Here is a 21622-nt window from a genome sequence, read left to right on the forward strand (position 1 = left end):
GGAAGAAGGCTGGCTTTTGAAAAGGCATAGAGTTGACAATAATGTAACACCAAATGCTTTTCTTTTAGTCACACACATATTTCTCCACAGTATTTAAAAACCAGCTTGTGTCACCACAGAACTAGCTAAGAAGACTTTTTAGTAATGGAAGCTAGTATCTTCATCCCTGAAAGCTGGCAACAATTCACCTTTGTCCTCTAAGCTTCAATAACAGGTTCTCCTCGCAGAGGGTGTGTTCTTCTCTTGTGTTGTAAGACAATCTCAGACAGGTCAAATTTTGCAGGAGTTTGACAGTTTTGGAACAATACTGTGTGGGAAAAGCATCAAGCTCTCTCTTCTGCACTGCTATCATTAACCTAGCCTACCTAGAATTGCAGTTGTGCATGTTGATTTACTGGGCACAACGTTTCTGTCAGAGACACAGTACAATGCTAGCTGCTGTTTCTTTTTTTTTTTCCTGGTTAAATGCTAGAATAATAACCATCACCTAAAGCGAGTTAACAGGACATGGCATGATATTATTGCACTGCAGAAGAAAGTCTTCATTTTCTTTGGTCAAAATCAACACATTTTAAACTTGATTTTCTATAGGTAAAACTCAGGTTTTCCAAAGCATACATGCCACAGACAGTTCAATGAGGGAAGAAAAAAGTAGTTTTAGGACAAGGGACTAGATCTCTGTGAGACGACCCTAGGGAAGGTCACTGGGAAATTGGCTGGGCATTGTACAAGAGAGCAGGATTCACAAAGCTGTTCTTTTCCTTGTTGCATACAACTCTCTCCCCACACTCATTTACATTTTCTCCACCACTGCTCCCTGCAGCTGTCTTCTTGGACATAGCATGGTGCCACTGCATTACACTGTTGAAGTGTATTTGGAGCACTCTTCAGTATTCATAACAGGAAATGCCCCGAGTGAAAATAGACTTTATCATGCTCAGTACTTTTAAGCAACTTGCAAAGAGTGTAAAATCCAACTAGATGAAACAGAGGATGTGAGAAAGAGTGCGAGGCTTATAGATGAGGACTGAGGTATGATAGATCAAGGGACTTGGCCCAAGTCATGCAGACAGACTTATGGAAAACCATGCTAATTGAACCTATTTCTCTGAAGCTACAGAAAGAACAAGTTCATAGGACAGGTATTTCCCATAACCTCACTCAGTACTGGAGCACATTAGCAGCCCTGTGCATGGGGGGTGAGATTTCATGTCAAGAAGAGATGTTGAAGAACCTAATCTGTTCTCCAGAATTATGCAGATGAGTTGCAGGAAAATGAAACCAAAACAGCAGCAGTATATGATCTATGAGACAAACCTTCCCACACTGTTCCACCTATAGTCTTCAGCAGCCAAGAGGACCTACTGGTTTCTGTGACAAGTGAATCATTAATCTTACTCCCGAGAACAGGGAACCCAGGAACTATAGTTAGTGCCAGTTCTGGAGCTGGCTTTTATCCCATGAAAAATCTGTTCATGTGATAGTCCCTTGGGGACTGAACTAGGACTAAATTCATTTTACACATGTTACTGAACAGCCATTCAATAGGGAAAGCCTGACAACCATTTCACACAGACAGAAGGTTATTTGCTGAGAAGAACTATCACTGAGAAATTAACTTTTCTGCATCTGAATGGTGAAAATAATATCAGATGCTAAGAGTATGTAAAAATGTTTGCATATTGTGGTGTCATGGTAAAAAGAAAGTGTTCAAATTTATAGCAGCCTAATACTTTTTTAAAAAAAAAAAAGTCTTGTTAAAAAATCCTATATTCAAACCTATTCAAAAAACCTGGCCAGATTTTAATCTCACTGGTTTGAGCATTTAGGTTCATCTTCATGACAGAGTCTTTCTTGTATACTGCAAAAGAGACTGAGCCAATTCAGCATTTATATTAGCCAGATCAGAGAAGGAGAAATAGTTCCGAAAAATATACTAAACTTAAAAAGACATGAGGCAAGACATTAGAAGAAGGTTGAGGTGATCGGTATAGAGATTATTTGCTGCATTTTAAACAGTTAAAAAGCTTGTTTTCCATTGCTACAAGCTCTTTCAACTCTCCCACATGCCACAATTAAAATCTCACCTGCAATAAAATGGTATCAATACTGGGATCTGAATCAGTCACCCACAGGTGGCTTTTATTTATCCTCGATCCGTGTGAAACGAATCAACTTTCTCCATTTGCCCTAATGAAGAGTTGTCTACTTCTAAATTATGAGTATTTTAGCTGTTGCAACAAAAGAGAACCATCTTCCTCTTCTAAGAGACAGTGTTCCTAACAGAGTACAGATTGCTAATATAAGACTTTGGGTTTCCCCCTCTGTCCTTTAATAACCCAAGGAGTGATATGATGATGATGTCAACAACACTGGCTTTCTTTGTTAAGTATTTTGACATTTACAAATGTAGCTGATTTTTAAAGAACAAGAGTTACTAGTCTGGTCTGAGCAGAGTGACATTTGCTCTACTCCAGATTCTTTTATTGAACATGCAGGTAGATTTTCAAATACTGCCCTGTACAAGCATGTACACACAACAATCATCATGATCTCAGTAATCATTCACATTTCTGCCTATACTGTAGAAGTCACTACCTATTATGGATAATCCTGACTTGATTATTTAGTGTATATTGGAAACTAAAATACAGAAAACAGACTACAACACACAAACCAACAAATACTCAGCTGGGGTAGTAGAAGAATGTACCATTCTAATTCCTTATTTACATTGCCTCATTAAATTAACAGGTTCTCTCTCTACAAAAGGAAGCTTCTAGTGCCTAAAACTGTGAACTACTCAGAGAACGTAATGGTCACTGCACCATCAATCTAGTTTATTATTATAGACCAGTTTGAAATAAACAGAGTAAGAAGGGAACTAGATAAACCTAATTTACTCTATTTTCACGGTTTATAACCAGAACATAAAATGCAATGATTGAGAGTACCTCAGTCTCATCCTTATTTCCAACTAGCTTCATTTCACAAATGCCCCTGACATTTGTGAAATGGTAAAGTAAAAAACTCTCTTGTATTTCTACATCTCAAACTCTTCCAATGAGATCCATTTCTACTGGAGACACCAAGGAAGGGGGGAAAAAAAAAAAACAGTAAAAAAAGAGTCCTCCTGAATGTGCTTCACAGGAGCAAGCTGAAAACAATGGACAGAAAGACAAGATAAGCAAGGAAAGGAATACTTAGTTCTTCTGAACACACAGAGTAGCAGAGATGAAGATGGGAGGAGAAAAGGGAAAAGATGGAGAGAGGAAGACAAGCTCTGTGCTATCCAGAAAGAGAGGAATACAGGAAAGTTGAAACTATAAGCAAGAGCAGGGAAGTCAAAAGAACCTATACTCCCTAAAGCCTGATCCCCACTCTCAGATTCATCAGCAGCCCTTGCACAACCAACCCCACTGTAGGACTGGGACCCAGGAGGACCATTTCTCCATGTACTTTGCTTGCAATGCACTGTCCCCTCAGTGCTGGTACTATCAAAGGTTGGCTGCTGATAATCCAGAGCCATGTTATTAATGGTGAGTAATTCTCCTTCCTGGAAACACTTAGAGGATGTCTCTTTGCTTGAGAGTACTCCCATCACACATAGCTCTCAACTGAACCAAGCAGGTTGGTATCACTGAGCCCATTTTTGAGGAGAGAGGTAACTAAAGAGTCAAGAGATGAAACAATTTTGGCAGGGTCACAAAACCATCAAAGAACGGAACGTGGGCACCTCACTCAGTGTCGACTCTAATACACCACACCCCCTCTCCATATCCACTTGAGTCTAAAGTACATAAGATTAGTTGAACTTCAATTTTCTTTCTTAAGTGTTGAACATAATAATGAAGCTTACACGCTAGCATTACTTTAAAAAATTGTGCTTTTACTATCATAAAAGCTTTCCTGGATCATAGTTAGAATTAATCCTCCCTTCTCTCCAAATGTAGCACTCTTATAGACACTATTATGCTCAGTGGTCTGTTCACAGATCCTCAGGTGACTTGCATTCCTTATCAGGAAGGAGGCATTCTTTCACCAGTCATTAAAACTTATTCATGAACACATCTTAATGCTAGACTACCAGGCAGTAGCATAAGGAATTCCAGACTCCATGTGAACAAATAAAAAAAACATAAAAAGAAAGATAAAAGATTTTGATAAAACCAGGAGCCTATGAGAGATTACTGAGAGAGGACATGTTTGCATCTACAGTTAGGGATACAATAAAGGGCACTTGGTAACCCTACTTTAAAGATTTACAGATAAAGCCTTCACTAGTGATTTCTGTATATCATAAAACTGAAGCTGCAGATTTAATTTTCAGACAGCAATTTTCTGATATATGAGCAAAATCCTGTGCTATCATGGCAATTTACCAAATCCTTAAATTTTCTCTGGTTTATATGGAGCTAATTTCCTCCAGGGAATGAATCTATAGGGTTTCAGCTGTGTGGATTTTTTCTCTTCACCTGGATGCTGCTGATGCTTCCTCTCCTGCTACTGTTCCGACTCTCGTCAGCTGTATTAGAATTATAGCAGATGGCATCAAAGCCCAAAATTCCTCCAATGCAGTCACCAATGAGACACACCTGAGGAAATAAAAAGATTTTTTTGGGGAGATGTAGCAAGTGTTTTAAAAGAAACAAAAAGCATCACAGCACTGCAGAGGAGTTGCTGTCTTACTTTACACCCTTGTTCTTGTTTTTTTTATACCTCAGTTCCTATTGCAGCTGAAAATGTGTAGCCACTTTCTCCCACTTTCTTTTACCTGCAGACATACGCCCTATGCCAAGAATATCTGTCCCAAGGACTATTTTGACTAGCTGGGAATTCTGCCAAACGGGCTAGAATTCTTCCAGCTGCTTGCAGCCAGATTCCAGCTTGAAAAGTCCAGATCACCGGACAACTGGTCTCACAAAGATTTCAAGCCACTTAACATGTCCTTCAGAGTCATACAGGGAAGAGGATCTCAACAGATTAAAAACAGATTGGTACTCCCCTGTCAGGACAAGGGAACGGAACTTTTAAATGAGGTATTAAGCAGAGAGATTCACTCTTGCTTTACATTTAATATAAAAATACAAGCTACCTTCAAAGTGTAGACCTGGGCATTAAAATACATAGAGTACTAAAATCGGGAATTCAATAGTTGGAGTAATTTTATGGCACTCTAGAATCTATCTCACAAGCCAATTCCACTGAACACCTCCCCATCCCATAGGAGATGATTCTTTCTCCCTGTCCCCCTGCCTGTGCCTGAGGATGAGTAATAGCTGTATTACCTTTCTGCTTGATAACAACACCCACGGTTCCACAGGTTCCAGCAACCCTTTCTCTCCAATTCTCAAACTGAAGCAAACGTCTAGTCTGTTGTTCCCAACTCCAATTAGTTTAACAGAAGACATTACCTCTCCTTACAAAACTTAACTTGCTTCTAGCCTTAATTCAGCTTGGCTACAACACTAAACTACAAGTTTCGGATAACAGAATGTTGCACATGATTTCTTCAAAGTGAAGCGTATTAAGAAAAGCGAGTGCTTCAAGATGCAGGTAGGGAAAAACCTCAAACTTCTCTTAGTGCATCTCCACATACCACACTCTCTTAATCGAGTACATTTCTTAGGATAAAAACATTTTAAAAAATAAAATAAAACATCAAAATACATTAAGGTAACATCTATCCTAAGACAACTCTGGTTCTAAAGTTGTATACAATTGAACAGCACACTGATTTACTCTCTGATTTTCAAATTCCTACACTACGCAATGAAGTCCACAAAGAACTGAGAATTGTATGATACAGGTAACCTTAATAAAATTAACAGCATGTTTTGTGGGGTATTAATAGCATCTTCTTCAATTTACTATTCCATTTCTAATCCTCATTATTATTGGCATTAAGGTAATGGAGTTAGCTTGTTCCAGATACTGTATAAAACCAAAAAGGCAATCTCTGATCTAATGAACTTGCAATATAAATGGACAGAAGAGACCAAAATATGAAAAGAAAGATACACACAGGGTGGGGGTCAGGTTATATGGTATGTGTTTTAGAAGTACAGGACTTATGCAGAGGTAGAGTTGAGATTTCTATCTAAGGACCAAAGCAAAGCACTGTAGGCAGCACAGAGAAGTCACTTCCATTCTAACAATGCTGGTAACTGTTGATGGTGAAAATTCGGTGGAGTGTACAGTGGTTATGCAGACTTTTCCATGTGAAATATTAATATATATGGTTTGTAAAACACACCAAGGAGACTTCTTTGTAGCTTTGTCAAAGAAAAAAAAACCCATAACACTCAATTTCTATTGAAAGAATTGTTTTCACAGTTATTTCTGTAACTGGTATAATTATTCTTTACATAATCTCACCATTCATAATGTTCTGTCACTGCAGCTAGGCTGTTTTTATGCTTCAAGCAAGAATAGTTTACTATGGATATTAAAACTGGCTTCAAACCAAATTTTAGTCTAAAAATACTGATACACCACAGGATAATCTTATTACTGCTATGGAAAAGAACTTGTTTGTGTAATAAGACACATGCTTTCCTTCAAAGATTACACTGTAGTCTATATTAAATATCTTTTTTTTTCTTCTTCTGAAGTCTGGAGGTCACTATACTTTAAGGAAGTGTATGTTTCCACTTACGTAGAGGGCCCCATCACAATGTAATTTCAGTAACTCACACAGGGTAGCAGTATGATATTTATTCTATGTGAAGCAGGAAAGTACTGGGTTTTGTAGTCCAAAGATGGAGAAGCAGGAATAACAACTGTGACCCGTCAGCCAGAAAACGTCTGCAGGTGACTTCACTGGGGAGTGGGTCACACCAGAAAAATTACGTGACTTTCCCAAAGTTACACAGGAAATCTGCAACACTGCTGGCAACTGAGTATTTGTCTTCTAAGTTTCTTTACTGTCAATTGCTTTATTACTACTGTGATGGAGGCTCATAGTCAGAGATGTCCCAACTTTTCTATCAGCTATAGCAGGTATGTGAAGAACTCAGTAACATAGATTATCATTTGCCTTGGGCTGGCGTGCTTGTTCACTGCTTAGCATACCACACTTACCGCCCAAGTAAGGCTCTTATATATTACCAGAGTTCGTAGCAATACTTAGTAAGAGCTTAGGGGTCAAAATGCTTGTGGGAGAAAGTATAGGATCTTCTACTAACTGAATAAGTCCAGTTTAGATACTGCACAGGATTCCAGATCTTTCTCATGCTGGGAACTGAGAAGGCATTTTGCATAGGTGATCCCATGCTAACATTCATTCATCATATATGCAGTATTGTCCCACACTCATAACTCAAGACCCTCAACACAACGGCTTAAAAAGAAACAGCTTTGCTCCGAAGGAATTTTACTTTGATGTAAGAGAAAATAGTCCTACCTGTCCATTAAAACCAGCCCCATCTGTAGATTTGAGAAATTCATTGTAAACTTGATTGGCTCTACTGATCACCATGGCAACTGCATCCTGGTACTGAGGGGATGAAACAGCCAGCAAGGGCAAGGCAGCCAGTGGGATGTGGTCTTCACTGCTGCTGAGACAGCTCTCATCATAGCTGTAGGGATTTAGGCTAGAGAAGGACATGCTATCATCAGGAAAAATGCAAGAGGCAGCACACAGCATTAGAGAATGAACAGTTACTTATTAACAGAAATGGTTTGGGCTATTGCAGTTCACAACGAGAGAATACAGGAAGGATCATTTTCTCACAGAATTCAACTGCTTAAAAAATCAAGAAGTTACTGCTTTATGTGAACGAGATCACGCTAGAAGGCATTTCTGTAGTTAAACATACTTGATGCAATTTTTCCCCATACAAGTAGACATAATTTAGAACAGCAAAGAGATTATTTCATTTCAGCTTTGTTTTTTTTCCATATAACAACATACTACATCAAAGAATGGGATCCAATCATCACAATGGAATATCGTTTCCTAGAACACAAGTGTGACAGATGTATTGTTCAAAAGCATATAAAAGCATTTTTCCCAGTGTCCCATCTTTTCCAAAAGATGCAACAAAGCCGCATACATTCTGAAATAATATGTAAATGTTTTCATAGTAACATTTTGCAAAAAGGAGGTGACTCGACTGAAAATGCAAGCTTAAATTTGATAGGATGTCAGCTTTATTTTAGCTTGGATGTGCATCCGGCAAGTTTCTCAGTAAATCTGCCAATCGTGTCTTGACTGATTTTTATTGATGAGTGGGGAAAACAATTCACAGAGAGCCAAAGATGCAAGGCACATTAGTGTGTGCGAGATTCTCTTACAGTAAGTTGACTGTCCTTCAGAGATTAAAGCAAAGTCAGAAGTATTTTGGATAATTCAGCTCATCCAAAGTTCAACCAAAGCTGCAGGCAGGCAACTTCAACACTATTTTGTATTCACTTTCTTTGGGAACTTTGTGGGCTATCACAATATTAAAAAGCAAGCTGCCTGAAATGGAATTAGAGTCTGTGTCTTTGCTAAAATCTGCATCCTTGAGACTATTACCAGGGTAATGGAAGAAGAACAGAAGACTTGCAACGCTCAAGTATGGAAGCTGGATTGTGTTCATGTCCTGAGCCTCACTGGACATTTCCACACTTGCCTCTTGCAGAAGCACTCCTACGATTTGGTATTTTTCATCCAAAGTAGTATAACAGTTTCTATGTCCTGGAGCTCAGATGGTCTGCCAAGCTGTGTCAATTTACCAATTAACAGAGCTTGATTTTGTCAGCTGATTAGATCATCCAAATGCACAGCAGACATACAGTTATGAATGCTAACTCTCAAAAATGAAAAATGAACCTTAAAATCCTACATAAAAAGGCCTCATTTTGGCAAATAACACCTCAGAAAGGGAAAGGGAGAAACACAGAGGGAAAAAAAATTATGAAGTGAATGTTTGAAATGGAAAAAAATACCTGCATATGTTTTCATAATAGAAGTAAAATGCAAACAATATTCACAAGAGAACTACACAAAACAGAGCCAATGGAAAAATGAATAGCTGGTAATATTTTTTTCGTGGCTAAAGCAATATAGATCAAACTGAAATTGAGCAATTATTGTCTAGACAATTAATCACAGTTAACTGGCTTAGAAATGAGGGTTTGAGTTTTTTAATTCCAATTTATTTTATTGTAAAAGTTGTGGCCACAGAGACCTCCATTGTTATCGTCAAAACAACACAAAGGAAAGAAAGATCCAGACCACTGAAAGAGCGTATGGAGGAGATGAAGTTGTTTACCATAGGGGACATGCTAAGTATTAGTGCTGAAGCTGAGACAAGCAGGTAAAATATCAGCACTGGAGCTGAAAGGAGCACAAGTATTGTTATCTCGATGCATTGGCAGTACACTGCAGGAGGGCGTTCCAAAGCACCAGCTTGGAAACATCACACTTGCACAAAGGCTGGAGATGGAGAGGGAAATCACAAGGAAGCAGCTGAAATCACTACACGTAAGATAAAGATAAAAGTCACCAGTGTTAGAACCTGACACCTCCCTGATAAAAGGCAGCAAATGACTAGGCTGCAAGACAGAACTGGTCTTCCATGGTGGGTAAGAGTACACCTGGCTCCCAGGGGAGAAGTGATTGATGGCACAGTGGCATCTGGCAGCAGGGATAACTGAGACTGCACCACGGAGATGGGGGGTGAGGGGTTATTCAACCTGAGGGGGAGGAGGGAGGAAAGGAGAAACAAGGGAATAAAAGCTTATTCTGAATGCAGACGGCATCTGGCTAGATGCAGATCAAGACAAAACACTGGTCCCTCCTCAAAACTTCCTCAGGCCAGCAGTCCCTGACCATGGCAGAGCTGAGAGGAGAAAGCAGAGGGGGAAATCACCCATGTGGTAACACTTGTTTGGATAACTGTCACACAACAGTTGATATTTACGGTTTAGCTATCTGCACTCCATGCTGACAGTCCTATTGCTGTTTCTGAATACCAGAACATGCATTTACTTCCTCCGCTTCCAGGATAAAAGAAAAACAAGGAATAGAAAATACTCAAATCATAATGACTGGACTTCTCCATAGACTTTCTAATTAAATGATAAAAGTATTTTAAAAAATTGTTTGGGAAAATGCAACATCAAGAGCTTATATTGCAGGACCCACCACTGTGCAAGGAGCATGCAAGGAGCTGAGCACTCCAAAACTCATCCAACAAAACACTTACATCTCATTTGATTATTCATATGCTTACTTTCCTAATTAAGTGTTTGCTTCTTAAGTGTAACTTTTGTTTTGGCCTTTTTTTCCTTCTCTCTCCTTCCCCCCCGCCCCCCCAAATTTGCAATTACTATTCTCCAGTTTGGCTAATACTGTAATTTAGAAGCTCTAGTCTGAGGTGTGAATCAATGTATGTTCATCAAATCATATGCTATGAAAAGCGTAACGCTCCGGGATATTTTTCTGCCTGAAAAGGGAAGAGGTGGCTCTCAAGTCATCTAGCTGGAACAAGAATGTGCCTTAGTTTTAACCCTTATCTGTCCTTAGCAGCAAAGATGGAGATAACTGTCACAGGAGATCAGTCATGCATTATAAATTTACACAGGTTGCATAAACAGTGTCTTTCTGATTTATATTAGAGATACAGGACACTGAAAGTGATGGGAGTAGATGGGAGCAGACCAGATTGTTTAATCTGAAACATTTACTAGATGGAGTGATTATGCCCTGAAAGATCCCTTTCCTTTAAGCCACTATTTGCAAGGCTGGGAGGAGAACTGCATAGGTGCATTCAGATGATAAGTCCCAGTGGAATCCCTCTGAACCCAGGCTTTCAGCACACAGACACAGCATAATTCAAAACCTGTGCCAAGGTAAACAGCGGGTTGTACTACCTTGGTACGCACTATGCCTGCACATTCAGAAAATGGAGGATACATTCAAACCAAACAAGAAATCTTGTGCTGCTGCTTAGTCAGTCATCTGGCTCACCCTCGATGAAACATTACAGTAATTAAAAACAGACTTCCTCCCCCACAGTTTGCTAAATGGAATGTTTACCACAAGTTTATGTTCCACAACTGCATCCTGGAGTTCTGGCTGTGCAAGCTGCTAGCATGAAGCTGCAGAAATGTGAGAGCAGGGAATCATCTCTCCTTTTGTCAGCCCCAAATGGGTATACCACAAGCAGCTTCATGCAAGAACATACCAAGGCAATACCAAGCCTATGTCAGTGCTGGGAATGATTCTATAGGACGTTCAAACATCCAGCTTGGCTATTTTCAGTCTGGCTGAATACCGTGCGTGTGCTGCAACAAGAGAGAATCAAAAAGAGAGAGAAAGTGGGAGCTCTGTTCATTTGGTCTGCCAGCACACACTCTTCCTTCCACTCTGCCAGCTCTTCTTCCAGATAGTTGAGACCTGCAGGCACCGCATTATGGGATACCTAAGAGACACTACTGAGCCCTGTGTTATTCAATGGCCCAAAAGGGCAAGGATGATCTCCCAAACACTCTTTGATGCTTCACCTCCTCTTCTACTATCAGTCCTCTTGCTTTACAGGGCAGCGACTTGGACATGCACACACTTCGCCTTTCCTGGTTGTTTCAGTGTATTCCCCCTTGATGCGAACAGTCAGGCTCACCTTCCACCACTCTGGTCTGCACCCTGCCACCTCTTCTTCCTATATGTCTGTCACAGCTTTAAGTCCAGCTAGTATTTCAGAACTTTAATGTATTCCCCATCTCTCCTCTCTGACTCTGTCATCTGGACAGCAGGCATCACCATTCCCGCACCTTACCGTCCAAAGTGTGGTTGTAGACCTCCTCAACTCCTCTGCAGGGTTTTCTGCCCTATGTGAGGTTCAAATGTAACCTTGGGCACTATACTGCAACAAAAAGACTATAAAAGCAACCATCACTTAGGGGAAGCCCCAGACAAAACCAAGAGAAGTTTCTCTTTGCTTAGAAAAGAAGAAATCAAGCAAGCCTGATTCTCTCCTCCCCATCCCTACAGAGTTCACTAGTTATTCCTGGTTTACACTTGTAGAAGAGTTGAAGCAGGCCCAAGAGCATGTGTTTATTTCTCCTTTCTCTATCATGCCATTTAAAATATTTATGTCAAGAAAAATAAGGAAAGAAATGTTCCCTGAAAAGGTTCTCTCATTTAATGAGTGAATTTCAAGACTGAAAAAGCGGCGAGGAAGAGCAGCTACTGAAGTGGATACGTCCAATGGAAAATTCCATTTGCTATTTCTAAAGTCATTCAGTAGAGCCAAGGGGACAAATAACATCATCAAAAACATTTTAATATTTTAATCCTTTCCCTTACTGAATATTCTGTATCTGCTCAGCTATCCTTGCTTGGGCTAGTACCAGAACTAGAGCACAATCAGAACCACACTACCAGAATTGATAGAATATAATCATTACGACGATGTGGAAGCCAATCATACAGCACTCAGTGGAAAGTTTGCTCACCACCTGCTAAAACTTTCATTCATTTAGTGTGCAAGTAATGCTGCACGGAAAAGTTGTTTCAGTGGGGGGGAAAAAGTAAAATTAAGTTGGTTACACTATTGCTGCTATGGTCCTTGTTTCTGCACGAACCTTGTAAGGCTACCTGGCCATTTAATAGGCTTGGAATGAAAGCGTAACATCTCCTCAATCATATAGGCTAAGATCAGCCTTTGTTCCTTGGTGTTAATCCAACAAAGAAACACCCAGATCACTCTCCTTCCCTCACAAATCATCTCCTCTCATTCTTAACAAGGTACCAGTTGTCAGAGAAAAGTCTCAGCACAGCTGTTTCCTTTCCAGCTTTCAGGGAACACGCCTTAACCACAGTACTCTCTTACTCCTACATCCTTTAGGCTTTTCTCATATATCCTAGGCTAGAGGCACAATCCAGACAGCAGAAATCTTCCTGTTTCTTTCTCAGGCTTTATGTTAGGCCTTTGGTTAATGACAGAAAAATTCCTCCTTATATCATTTTAGCCTTGTTTCTGTTCAACGAATTTGAGAAGTGAGGCACCGACAGATTGATTTTCTCATTTATGGTCAACCAGGAAATTTGTTACAGACCCAGGAATAGTATCTCTATCTCCTGATCCCCAAGTGGACGCTGTAACTAGAGTCATATTTCCTCTCCCAAAGGAGCTGCTGCATGTCATTTTTCACAGCTCACAGCATTGTCAAAAAGAGTGCATATCTGAAATTGTTACTGCCATACATATAACAATTGTTAAAATTAATAGTAGTAATAGTTTTGCAAGGTGACGATACCTTTCATCTGAGCACACACATGGGAACTTCAAAACATATTGTTGATGCACAGTTAACAGTTCAGAGTTATGTTCTTGCTTTGAGTGCAGAAGTGGTGGAGTCACCATCGCTGGAAGTATTTAAAAGATGTGTAGATGTGGCACTTAGGGACATGATTTAATGATGGACTTGGCAGTGTTAGGTTTACAGTTGGACTTGATGATCTTAAACGTCTTTTCCAACCTAAATGATTCTACGATTCTATGAAATACTAGACTAAGCAGGTCTCTGAGATGCAGTTGCTAATTACTTTTTTTCTGAAAGTTGCATTTAGTATTTCATAGAGACTTGGTTTTGTATTGAAATATTATCACAGCTTTTTGCACAATAATAATTTTCAAATGCAGAAGTGACTACCAGGAATCTCAGAAAGCCACTAGACTTGATGCCAATGTGATCTGATGAACTATCTCTTTAAGCCAGACACTAAGAGACATGTACTAAAACATCTTTTCTGAGAATTTTCTTAACCCCCCCAAAAAACAACCTCCCCCCCAAAATCCCAACACCCTCAAAACTCTCCCTGAATCCCAAACCCACCAAACTTTTTTTTTTCAGTTAATAAGCAACTTCCTAAAATGAAATCATTATCTCTGCTTCATATAGCAACTAGTAAGTGTTTCTGAGCAGAACCTGGTCTCAGACAGAAGCAGGATCTGACAGCTAGAAATGTAAATGTGAATGTCATGTAGTGTAACCATACTATATAGCTCAGTGTCATTTAAGTTTGCAGAGTTATGTTAGTTGAGAAATTCACTGATTTTATCAATGACAAGATGTTTGAGGCATTCTTGCCTCGTGCTTTTCATTAATGAAGAGCTGATCCAGTATATAGTGCAATGCACAGCATTCTCTCCCAGTTGCTCTCTAGAAGCCCTGAACTGGAGTTTATCTACCTTTATGCAAGTGAATTACCAAATTGCTTACAGCAAACCACCCATCTCTCATGTTAGTAAGGGCAACCTCGTGAGTGCCATTTCCATTTACATCAGTTAGCAAATGGATCTGCTCAGACAGGAAATTCCATCAAAGCTAATGGAACCCTTTCACTATGCATGCAACCAAATCCTAGTTATACTGCGAACTGAAGCCTTCAGTTAGCCAAAAGCAGTGTTTTCTAGAGATGCACCCTTCGTAGCCCATTCAAGACACTTCTGTATACGGCATTCTTATAGGTTAATGACGATAAATGAGTGGTCTACCACAAAACGCTACAGGAACTCAAAGTGCAGTAGCTGCTATTGGGAATGAACAGATACTAAAGTTTTGTCATCTTAAAATGTAAAAACCATATTTATATGTAAATTCTCTCTCACCAAAAAGACATGTTAAATCACTCTTGTTTTAGATATTTATTTCTGTTCCCAATTTCCAGTGCAAAGCAGAATTTACTTAAATCAGTCTAAGTTTCTCAGCAATGCTTCACAATCTCCGCTTTATTCCTAAACCAATGTTAGCAATATCCCATTTTTGTTTCTAAACCAGGAAACATTAGAACTATCAGGAAGGTTTTCTATAACATCCTGTCCCTACAATGGCCAAATAATGAACAGATAATTAAGACAGACAAATGTCAGTTGGCATATCCACAGGCAGATGTAGCTATGTTTCAATTTTAAAATAAGATAAAATTTGACTACTGATTTTTTGGGGTTAGATGCGGGGGGAGGGCGGGCAGAGGGGGAAGTTAACAGTTATCACAGTTTTCTTCTTCCGCCCAGATTTCTTCCGGATTTTTTTTTTTTCTTTTGGATGCATCTGGACAACAGGCTGTAGTCCACCATGGGTTTTGGTTTTTTTTTTTAGTTTTGGTGGCTTTTTTTGTGTTTGTTTTTTTTTTTTAAACAAATACATCCACTTAGAAAAGGATGAAAGATCGTTCCATGTCTTGCAGTAAGCAAAAGATTAAGAAGGATTTGCAACACTTCATTATGGAAAAGACATGTCACAGAAAGCCATTCAAAACCACACTGCAAAGCCAAACATTAGAAAATGCAAATCAACTTACTTGGAAACAAGAGAGAAAGCTGCTGAACAGATTGCTGGGCAGGGAACAAGTCTGATTAAGATGTGGCCCAAAGCGGCGGGGAAATGGGCTCGGGTCACTTTCTCAAACACAGAACTGAAGGTGTTGATGTCTGCCAGCTTGCTGCTGTAATCCCCACCTCCAGTGTCTAAGATGTTCCCCCCATGTAGGATCAAAATTAGCACATGAGTTTTGCAGTTCTGGTGTTGAACTCCTTCCTATGAGAAAAACAGGGAATAAGAAGGGAGGAAGCATTTTTATGGACAGTGTTGATATACTTGGTGTCAATGTCCACAAGCAGCTAGCAGTGATTTTTTCTCCCACCCCCACTGTGATCTTTTTGTGATATTTGCCTTCACCGGGGGGAGGGCAGTGTGAGTGTGTTTGTGTGTGTGCTCTGTTCCATTTAATTCAAGTATGTCTAAACCAGGTAGAGCACACTATGCTCTGCCAGAAAACCCTTGCAGCACAGATGTAGGTTTCAGATCAACAAAGATGATAAACAGCTTTGTGTACATCAAAAGCTATTTTAAATATATTGAGACTGGAGAAGAATTCCAACATCCACAGACAGCCTAAGCGAACGTCTGTCCAGGTACCATGAACAAGACTGCTGCATTTACTGGAAAGGTTCTAACTCAAATCATCACAGGTTCTAAAAAGACAAATTTCTCTGCCAATGAAAACATCCAGCAAAAGCAGCTGATACAGTTATCTCAGCCTTTTGAGATTGGCAACTTCTTATTAAAATGAAAAATGAGGCTAACTTACCCAGACATTTACTGAAAGAGTAAAAAATGTATCATTGCTGATATCCATAAACCTCACAAATACATTTATGAATATGTGAATATGTGCATACACAGACAATAATCAGTGTGCTCTGCAGGATAAACAAGATGTTATCTACTTGAGACTGGAAAAACATTTTGAATGTCTCACAACTCCGCTTTTTTTTCTTCTTTACCCCTTGAGAGTTATGTGCACTCAAAGAACAACTCAGTAATATATTAAAAGATTAGGAGATTTTTCTTTTTAAATATTGATTGCGATTTTCTTCTTCGCTCTGGATCACATGATTCCTGGAGACTTCTAGTTCCTGACCAAATATGAACACACAACAAAAATAACAGTAACATTTCTTTTATATGTCTGAGAATTGTTAATTGCTAGTTTGGGTGATTTACTGAGAATCAGGCAATGTTCTGGAATGAAAGCCACAATCTTCAACAGTAAATATAAAATGAGAAGAATTGCTCCGAGGTTAACAAGAATAACATTCATCGGAAAAGCTGACAAGTAAACAAACACACACATACAAACATCCATTTCAGCCTGTGGTTTAGTGAGAGGTAGTGGTGGAAATGTTGTTAACATAAGTAAGACAAAGAAATTGGTACCTTTAGCACCTGTATAATGGTGACAGAGAAATGGCTGAAAATGAGAGAATTATAAGTTGTTCATAAAGCTGCTATCTCTGTTCAGCCCATGATTTTTAGTATCCAGTAGAAGTATTCATTATGAAGGCATTTTGCTGACCTGCCTTGTATCTGCTTAAGTACTAAATCTTAAGAGAATTTTTAAGGTTCCACTTTTCCTTGTTCTAATTTACAATTTCCCTCTCCATATGGTCCTATTTCAGTTATTCAGAAGAGAAATTTAATTCCCTTTAAAAGCTAAGAGTCGCTCCTTCCACAGCCAATGCCAGCTTGTAAATAAGTGGCACTGCTGATGGATTGGTGGAACTGAAAGCTTCAAAACAGAGGGAAAAATTCAAGCGGGTCAACATTGCTAAAGTCACTGTTACAAAAAGCCTCTCAGCTGGATTTAACTGGTATCCTTCACAAGAGGACTCAAAGGGAATGAAATTCATTTGCCTCTCAGCAGCAGTTCAGCGATGACTGAGACAATGGGCTCAAGGGCTAATCAAAAGGACATCTGAAGTCAATTAAAGACTGTCATCATTTTCAGGGGGCTGTAGGATTGGAATTCTTCAAAAATTGAAAAGCAGACATTTCTGTTGCCTGTCTGATGTGTGGACACAGGACCTTAATCAGTTAACTGGAAGGAACACAACTTTGCTGCTTCTAAAAAAAAGCAATTCTGTTACTCTCCATTTCATGACTGCTGCTGAATCTGCTTCACAAAACCTGCATTTCCACTGAAGTACTAAGTAGACATAACAATTTCTCTTCAGAGAACTGGGTCATACTTCCACCTAAGTTAATTATGCAACATCTAAAAAAGCTTGTGATGATTTTCAGTGATTGCATGTGCACCTACTGAACAAGGGAAAGACACACTAAGCCACCAAACGGGTTTATAATTCCATAATACAATATGAGAGTATTTCCACATGTCTACTCCTTGGAAATCAGCACAGCTTGTTTTGGGAAAAATCTCACCTCATTGTCCTCATGTATTTCAATACTGCCTTGTGCTGGGAACCTTTGTTTTCTTAAAGAGGCTCTATATAATTCACCTGAAATGAAAAGAGACATAATTGATCATATAAATATTTGGCTGCCTCATCTTTTACAGACATTTATGGAAATAAGGCACATTTCTAGTTTCAAGACAGAAAGATCTGTTCACAGGAAATCCTGTGGACAAACAGAACAATAGACAAGGTTTCTTGCACCATACATATTAGACGCTCTTCTATTCTTAACAGCAATATTTAGAACAGGATTCAAGTCCTTACACAGAGGTGTGTAGTACCAGTACAGCTGCTGCTGGTCACCTATGCCTTTCTGGAGCAGCACTAGAAGAGGTCACCCAAGGTTCTGCATCATCTCTGCTCATCCCATACAGGTATCTTAGATACTCTGGTATGTCTTAAATGGCACTAAACACCTATATATAGGCAAGTGAGTTAAGCCTTTAAAGTTCTCCAAAGACCTTCAGGATCCAGCTCTTCCACAAACCTCTGTGACTACCTGGGAAACTCCCAGAAGTAACTGTAGTGCTCCATTACTAGGATGCAAAATAGGAGTAACAGACTATAGAGCAAAAGACAGTTTCTCCTCAAAAACCCTTGTAACCTGAAAAATAGGAAGTGATATTGCAGAGAAACACAGTGCTTTGCTAATACCTTTTCACAACAGGATTGTGCATTCAACGTACTCTGTTATAAACACAACAATGAAAGTCTCTGCATTGACTTCGGAGCATGACCAAACAGACCCAAAGACCCACTTGTGACTACTTCTTAGGCAGACTGGCTGGACAGCAACCTGCTGCAAGTGGTGGAACATTCACGATATCAGCTTTAAGACGATGACACTGCCCACTGTCTGGCCTTGGGAGGCAAAACTTAGGAAGCATTTCTTTGCAGAGAGAGTGGTCAAACACTGGAACAGGCTTCTTAGAGAGGTGGTCGATGCCCCATGCCTATCAGTGTTTAAGAAGCATTTGGACAATGCGCTTAATAATACCCTTTAACTTTTGGTCAGCCCCGAAGTGGTCAGGCAGTTGGACTACATGATCATTTTAGGTCCCTTCCAACTGGAAATACTCTGTTCTATTCTATAAAACTTCTACAGCTGGCCGTGAAAAGGCTTGCCCTCTGAACAAATCTTCTCTGTCCTTGAGGACAAAGAACAAGATGATATAGCACTATCCACTTTTTTTTTTTCACACTGTGTTTCTTCAGTCATTGAAGATAATTGCTACAGGACCTTTCTGGTCTCTTCATAATGCAGTCTTTTTTCTACAGCTGCATGTGTTAGTTACCTAGGAAACAGCTGTAGGATGAAATTTGATTAGCACTGTTGTCAGCTTCATTGTCACATTTATACATGGGGCTGATCTCTTCCTTACAAATCAAAGGAATGTTCCATACTCCTGTCTCTTACAGCACTTACGAGACATCAACATCAGAGGAGATGAGCAAAGCTTTGCAAAAAACACACTGAAGTCCACTTACTCACAAGTTAGCTTACAGGGTTCTGCAATCAGATCCTGGAACACTGATTTCTCAGTTAGAGAAAGAGGAGGCAAGAAGAAAAACATCAAACTTCTGACTTGCTGCTGTCTCTAAGAGGTACTCTACTGGCTATTGTGCTTCATTTTCAAACACAAGGACAAGAAGGTGACTGCTGGTAGTCAGCATGGATTTACAAAAGGAAAATCATGCCTAATCAACCTGATAGCCTTCTATGCTGAGATGACTGGCTTGGTGGAAGGGAGAGCATTGGATGTTGTTTCTCTCAACTTCAGTAGGGCCTTCAACACTCTCTCATAACATCCTCACAGAGAAACTGAGAAAGCATGGGCTACATAAGTGGACAGTGAGATGGACTGAAAACTGGCTGAACCATCAGGTTTAAAGTGGTATGATCAGCAGCACAAGGTCACCGGAAGCCAGTGACTAGTGGTGTACCCCAAGGGGTCACTACTGTGTCCAGTCCTGTTTAGCATCTTTATTAATGATCTTAATATTATTATAATGATATTAATATTATTATATTAATTTTATTATAATAGTAATGATATTAATATTATTGCACACTCAGCAAGTTTGCAGACGACACCAAGCTGAGTGGTGCAGTGGACACGCCTGAGGGACGGGATGCCATCCAGAGTGACCTGGACAAGCTGGAGAAGTGGGCCCATGTGAACCTCACGAGGTTCAACAAGGCCAAGAGCAGGGTCCTGCACCTGGGTCGGGGCAACCCCTGGTATCAATACAGGCTGGGGGATGAAGGGATTGAGAGCAGCCCTGCCAAGAAGGACTTGGGGGTACTGGTGGATGAAAAGCTGGACGTGAGCCGGCAATGTGCGCTCACAGCCCAGAAAGCCAACCATATCCTGGGCTGCATCAAAAGAAGTGTGGCCAGCAGGTGGAGGGAGGTGATTCTGCCCCTCTATTCTGCTCCGGTGAGACCCCACCTGCAGTACTGCGTCCAGCTCTGAGGCCCTCAGCACAGGACAGACATGGACCTGTTGGAGCGGGTCCAGAGGAGGCCACAAAAATGATCAGGGGGATGGAACGCCTCTCCTATAAAGAAAGGCTGAGACAGTTGGGGTTGTTCAGCCTGGAGAAGAGAAGGCTCCAGGGAGACCTTATTGCAGCCTTTCAATACTTAAAGGGGGCTTATAAGAAAGATGGTGGCAAACTTTTTAGCAGGGCCTGTTGCGACAGGACAAGGGGGAATGGTTTTAAACTAAAAGAGAGTAGATTCAGACTACATATAAAGAAGAAATTTTTTACAGTGAGGGTGGTGAAACACTGGCACAGGTTGCCCAGAGAGGTGGTAGATGCCCCATCCCTGGAAACATTCAAGGTCAGGTTGGACAGGGCTCTGAGCAACCTGATCTAGTTGAAGATGTCCCTGCCCACGGCAGGGGGGTTGGACTAGATGACCTGTAAAGGTCCCTTCCAACACAAACTATTCCATGATCAATGACCTAGATGATGGGACAAAGTACTCTCAGCAAGCTTGCAGACCATACAAAACTGGGGGGAGTACCTGAAACACCAGATGGTTGTGCTGCCATTCAGAAGTATCTCAACAGGTGGACAAATGGTTCAAAAGGAATCTCATGAAGTTCAACCAACTGAAATGCAAAGTCCTGCATCTGGGGAGGAATAACCCCACTCAACAGTACAGGCTGGGGACTAACCATCTGGAAAGCAGCTTTGCAGAAAAGGACCTGGTGGGCAACAATTTGACCTCAACCCAGCAATGTGCCCTTGCAGCAGAGTGCCAACCGCATCCTGGACCGCATTAGGAAGAGTATCTGTAGGGCAAGGGAGGAGATCATTCCCTTCTACTCAGCACTGGTGAGACGACATGAGACGACATCTGCACTGCACTGTTGTGTCCAGTTCTGGGTCTCTTAGTATGAGAAAGGCTTGGACTCACTGACGCAAGACCAGCAAAGGGACACAAAGATGATTAAGGGACAGGAGCACTTGACATGAGAAGAGGCTGAGAGAGACTGGACTGTTTGGCCTTGAGAACAGAAGGCTTGGGGTATGTAGGGGAAATCTTATCAATGCGTACAACTAGCTTGAGGAAGTAAAGAACATGGAGCCAGAGTCCTCTTCATCATAATCAGTGAAAGGACAAGAGGCAATGGGCACAAAGTGAAATACAGGAAGTTCCATTTAAATATAGGAAAGAACTTTTTTACTGTGAGAGTGGTAAAACACTGGAATGGGGTTGCCCAGACGAGTTATGGAGTCTCCATCCTTGGAGATATTCAAAGTCTGACTGGACGCAGCCCTACGCAATCTGCTCTAAATGACCCTACTTTGAGCAGAGGAGTTGGGCTATACAATTTCCAGAGGTTCCTTCC

General features: G+C 40.4%; 1 protein-coding gene across 1 annotated transcript in view; it reads right to left on the bottom strand.

The window, feature by feature from the left end:
* PITPNM3 (PITPNM family member 3) overlaps nt 1-21622 on the bottom strand; it is a 145728-nt gene that overhangs the window by 33472 nt on the left and 90634 nt on the right. Inside the window, exons 5-8 of the mRNA XM_075168175.1 lie at nt 17722-17798; nt 15299-15534; nt 7406-7595; nt 4476-4595 (exon numbers count right to left, since the gene is read on the bottom strand). Coding sequence (XP_075024276.1) covers nt 4476-4595; nt 7406-7595; nt 15299-15534; nt 17722-17798 — 623 coding nt within the window. The remainder of the gene's footprint in view (nt 1-4475; nt 4596-7405; nt 7596-15298; nt 15535-17721; nt 17799-21622) is intronic.

The sequence above is a fragment of the Calonectris borealis genome, chromosome 19 (assembly GCF_964195595.1).
Source record: "Calonectris borealis chromosome 19, bCalBor7.hap1.2, whole genome shotgun sequence".
Lineage (NCBI taxonomy): Eukaryota > Metazoa > Chordata > Aves > Procellariiformes > Procellariidae > Calonectris > Calonectris borealis.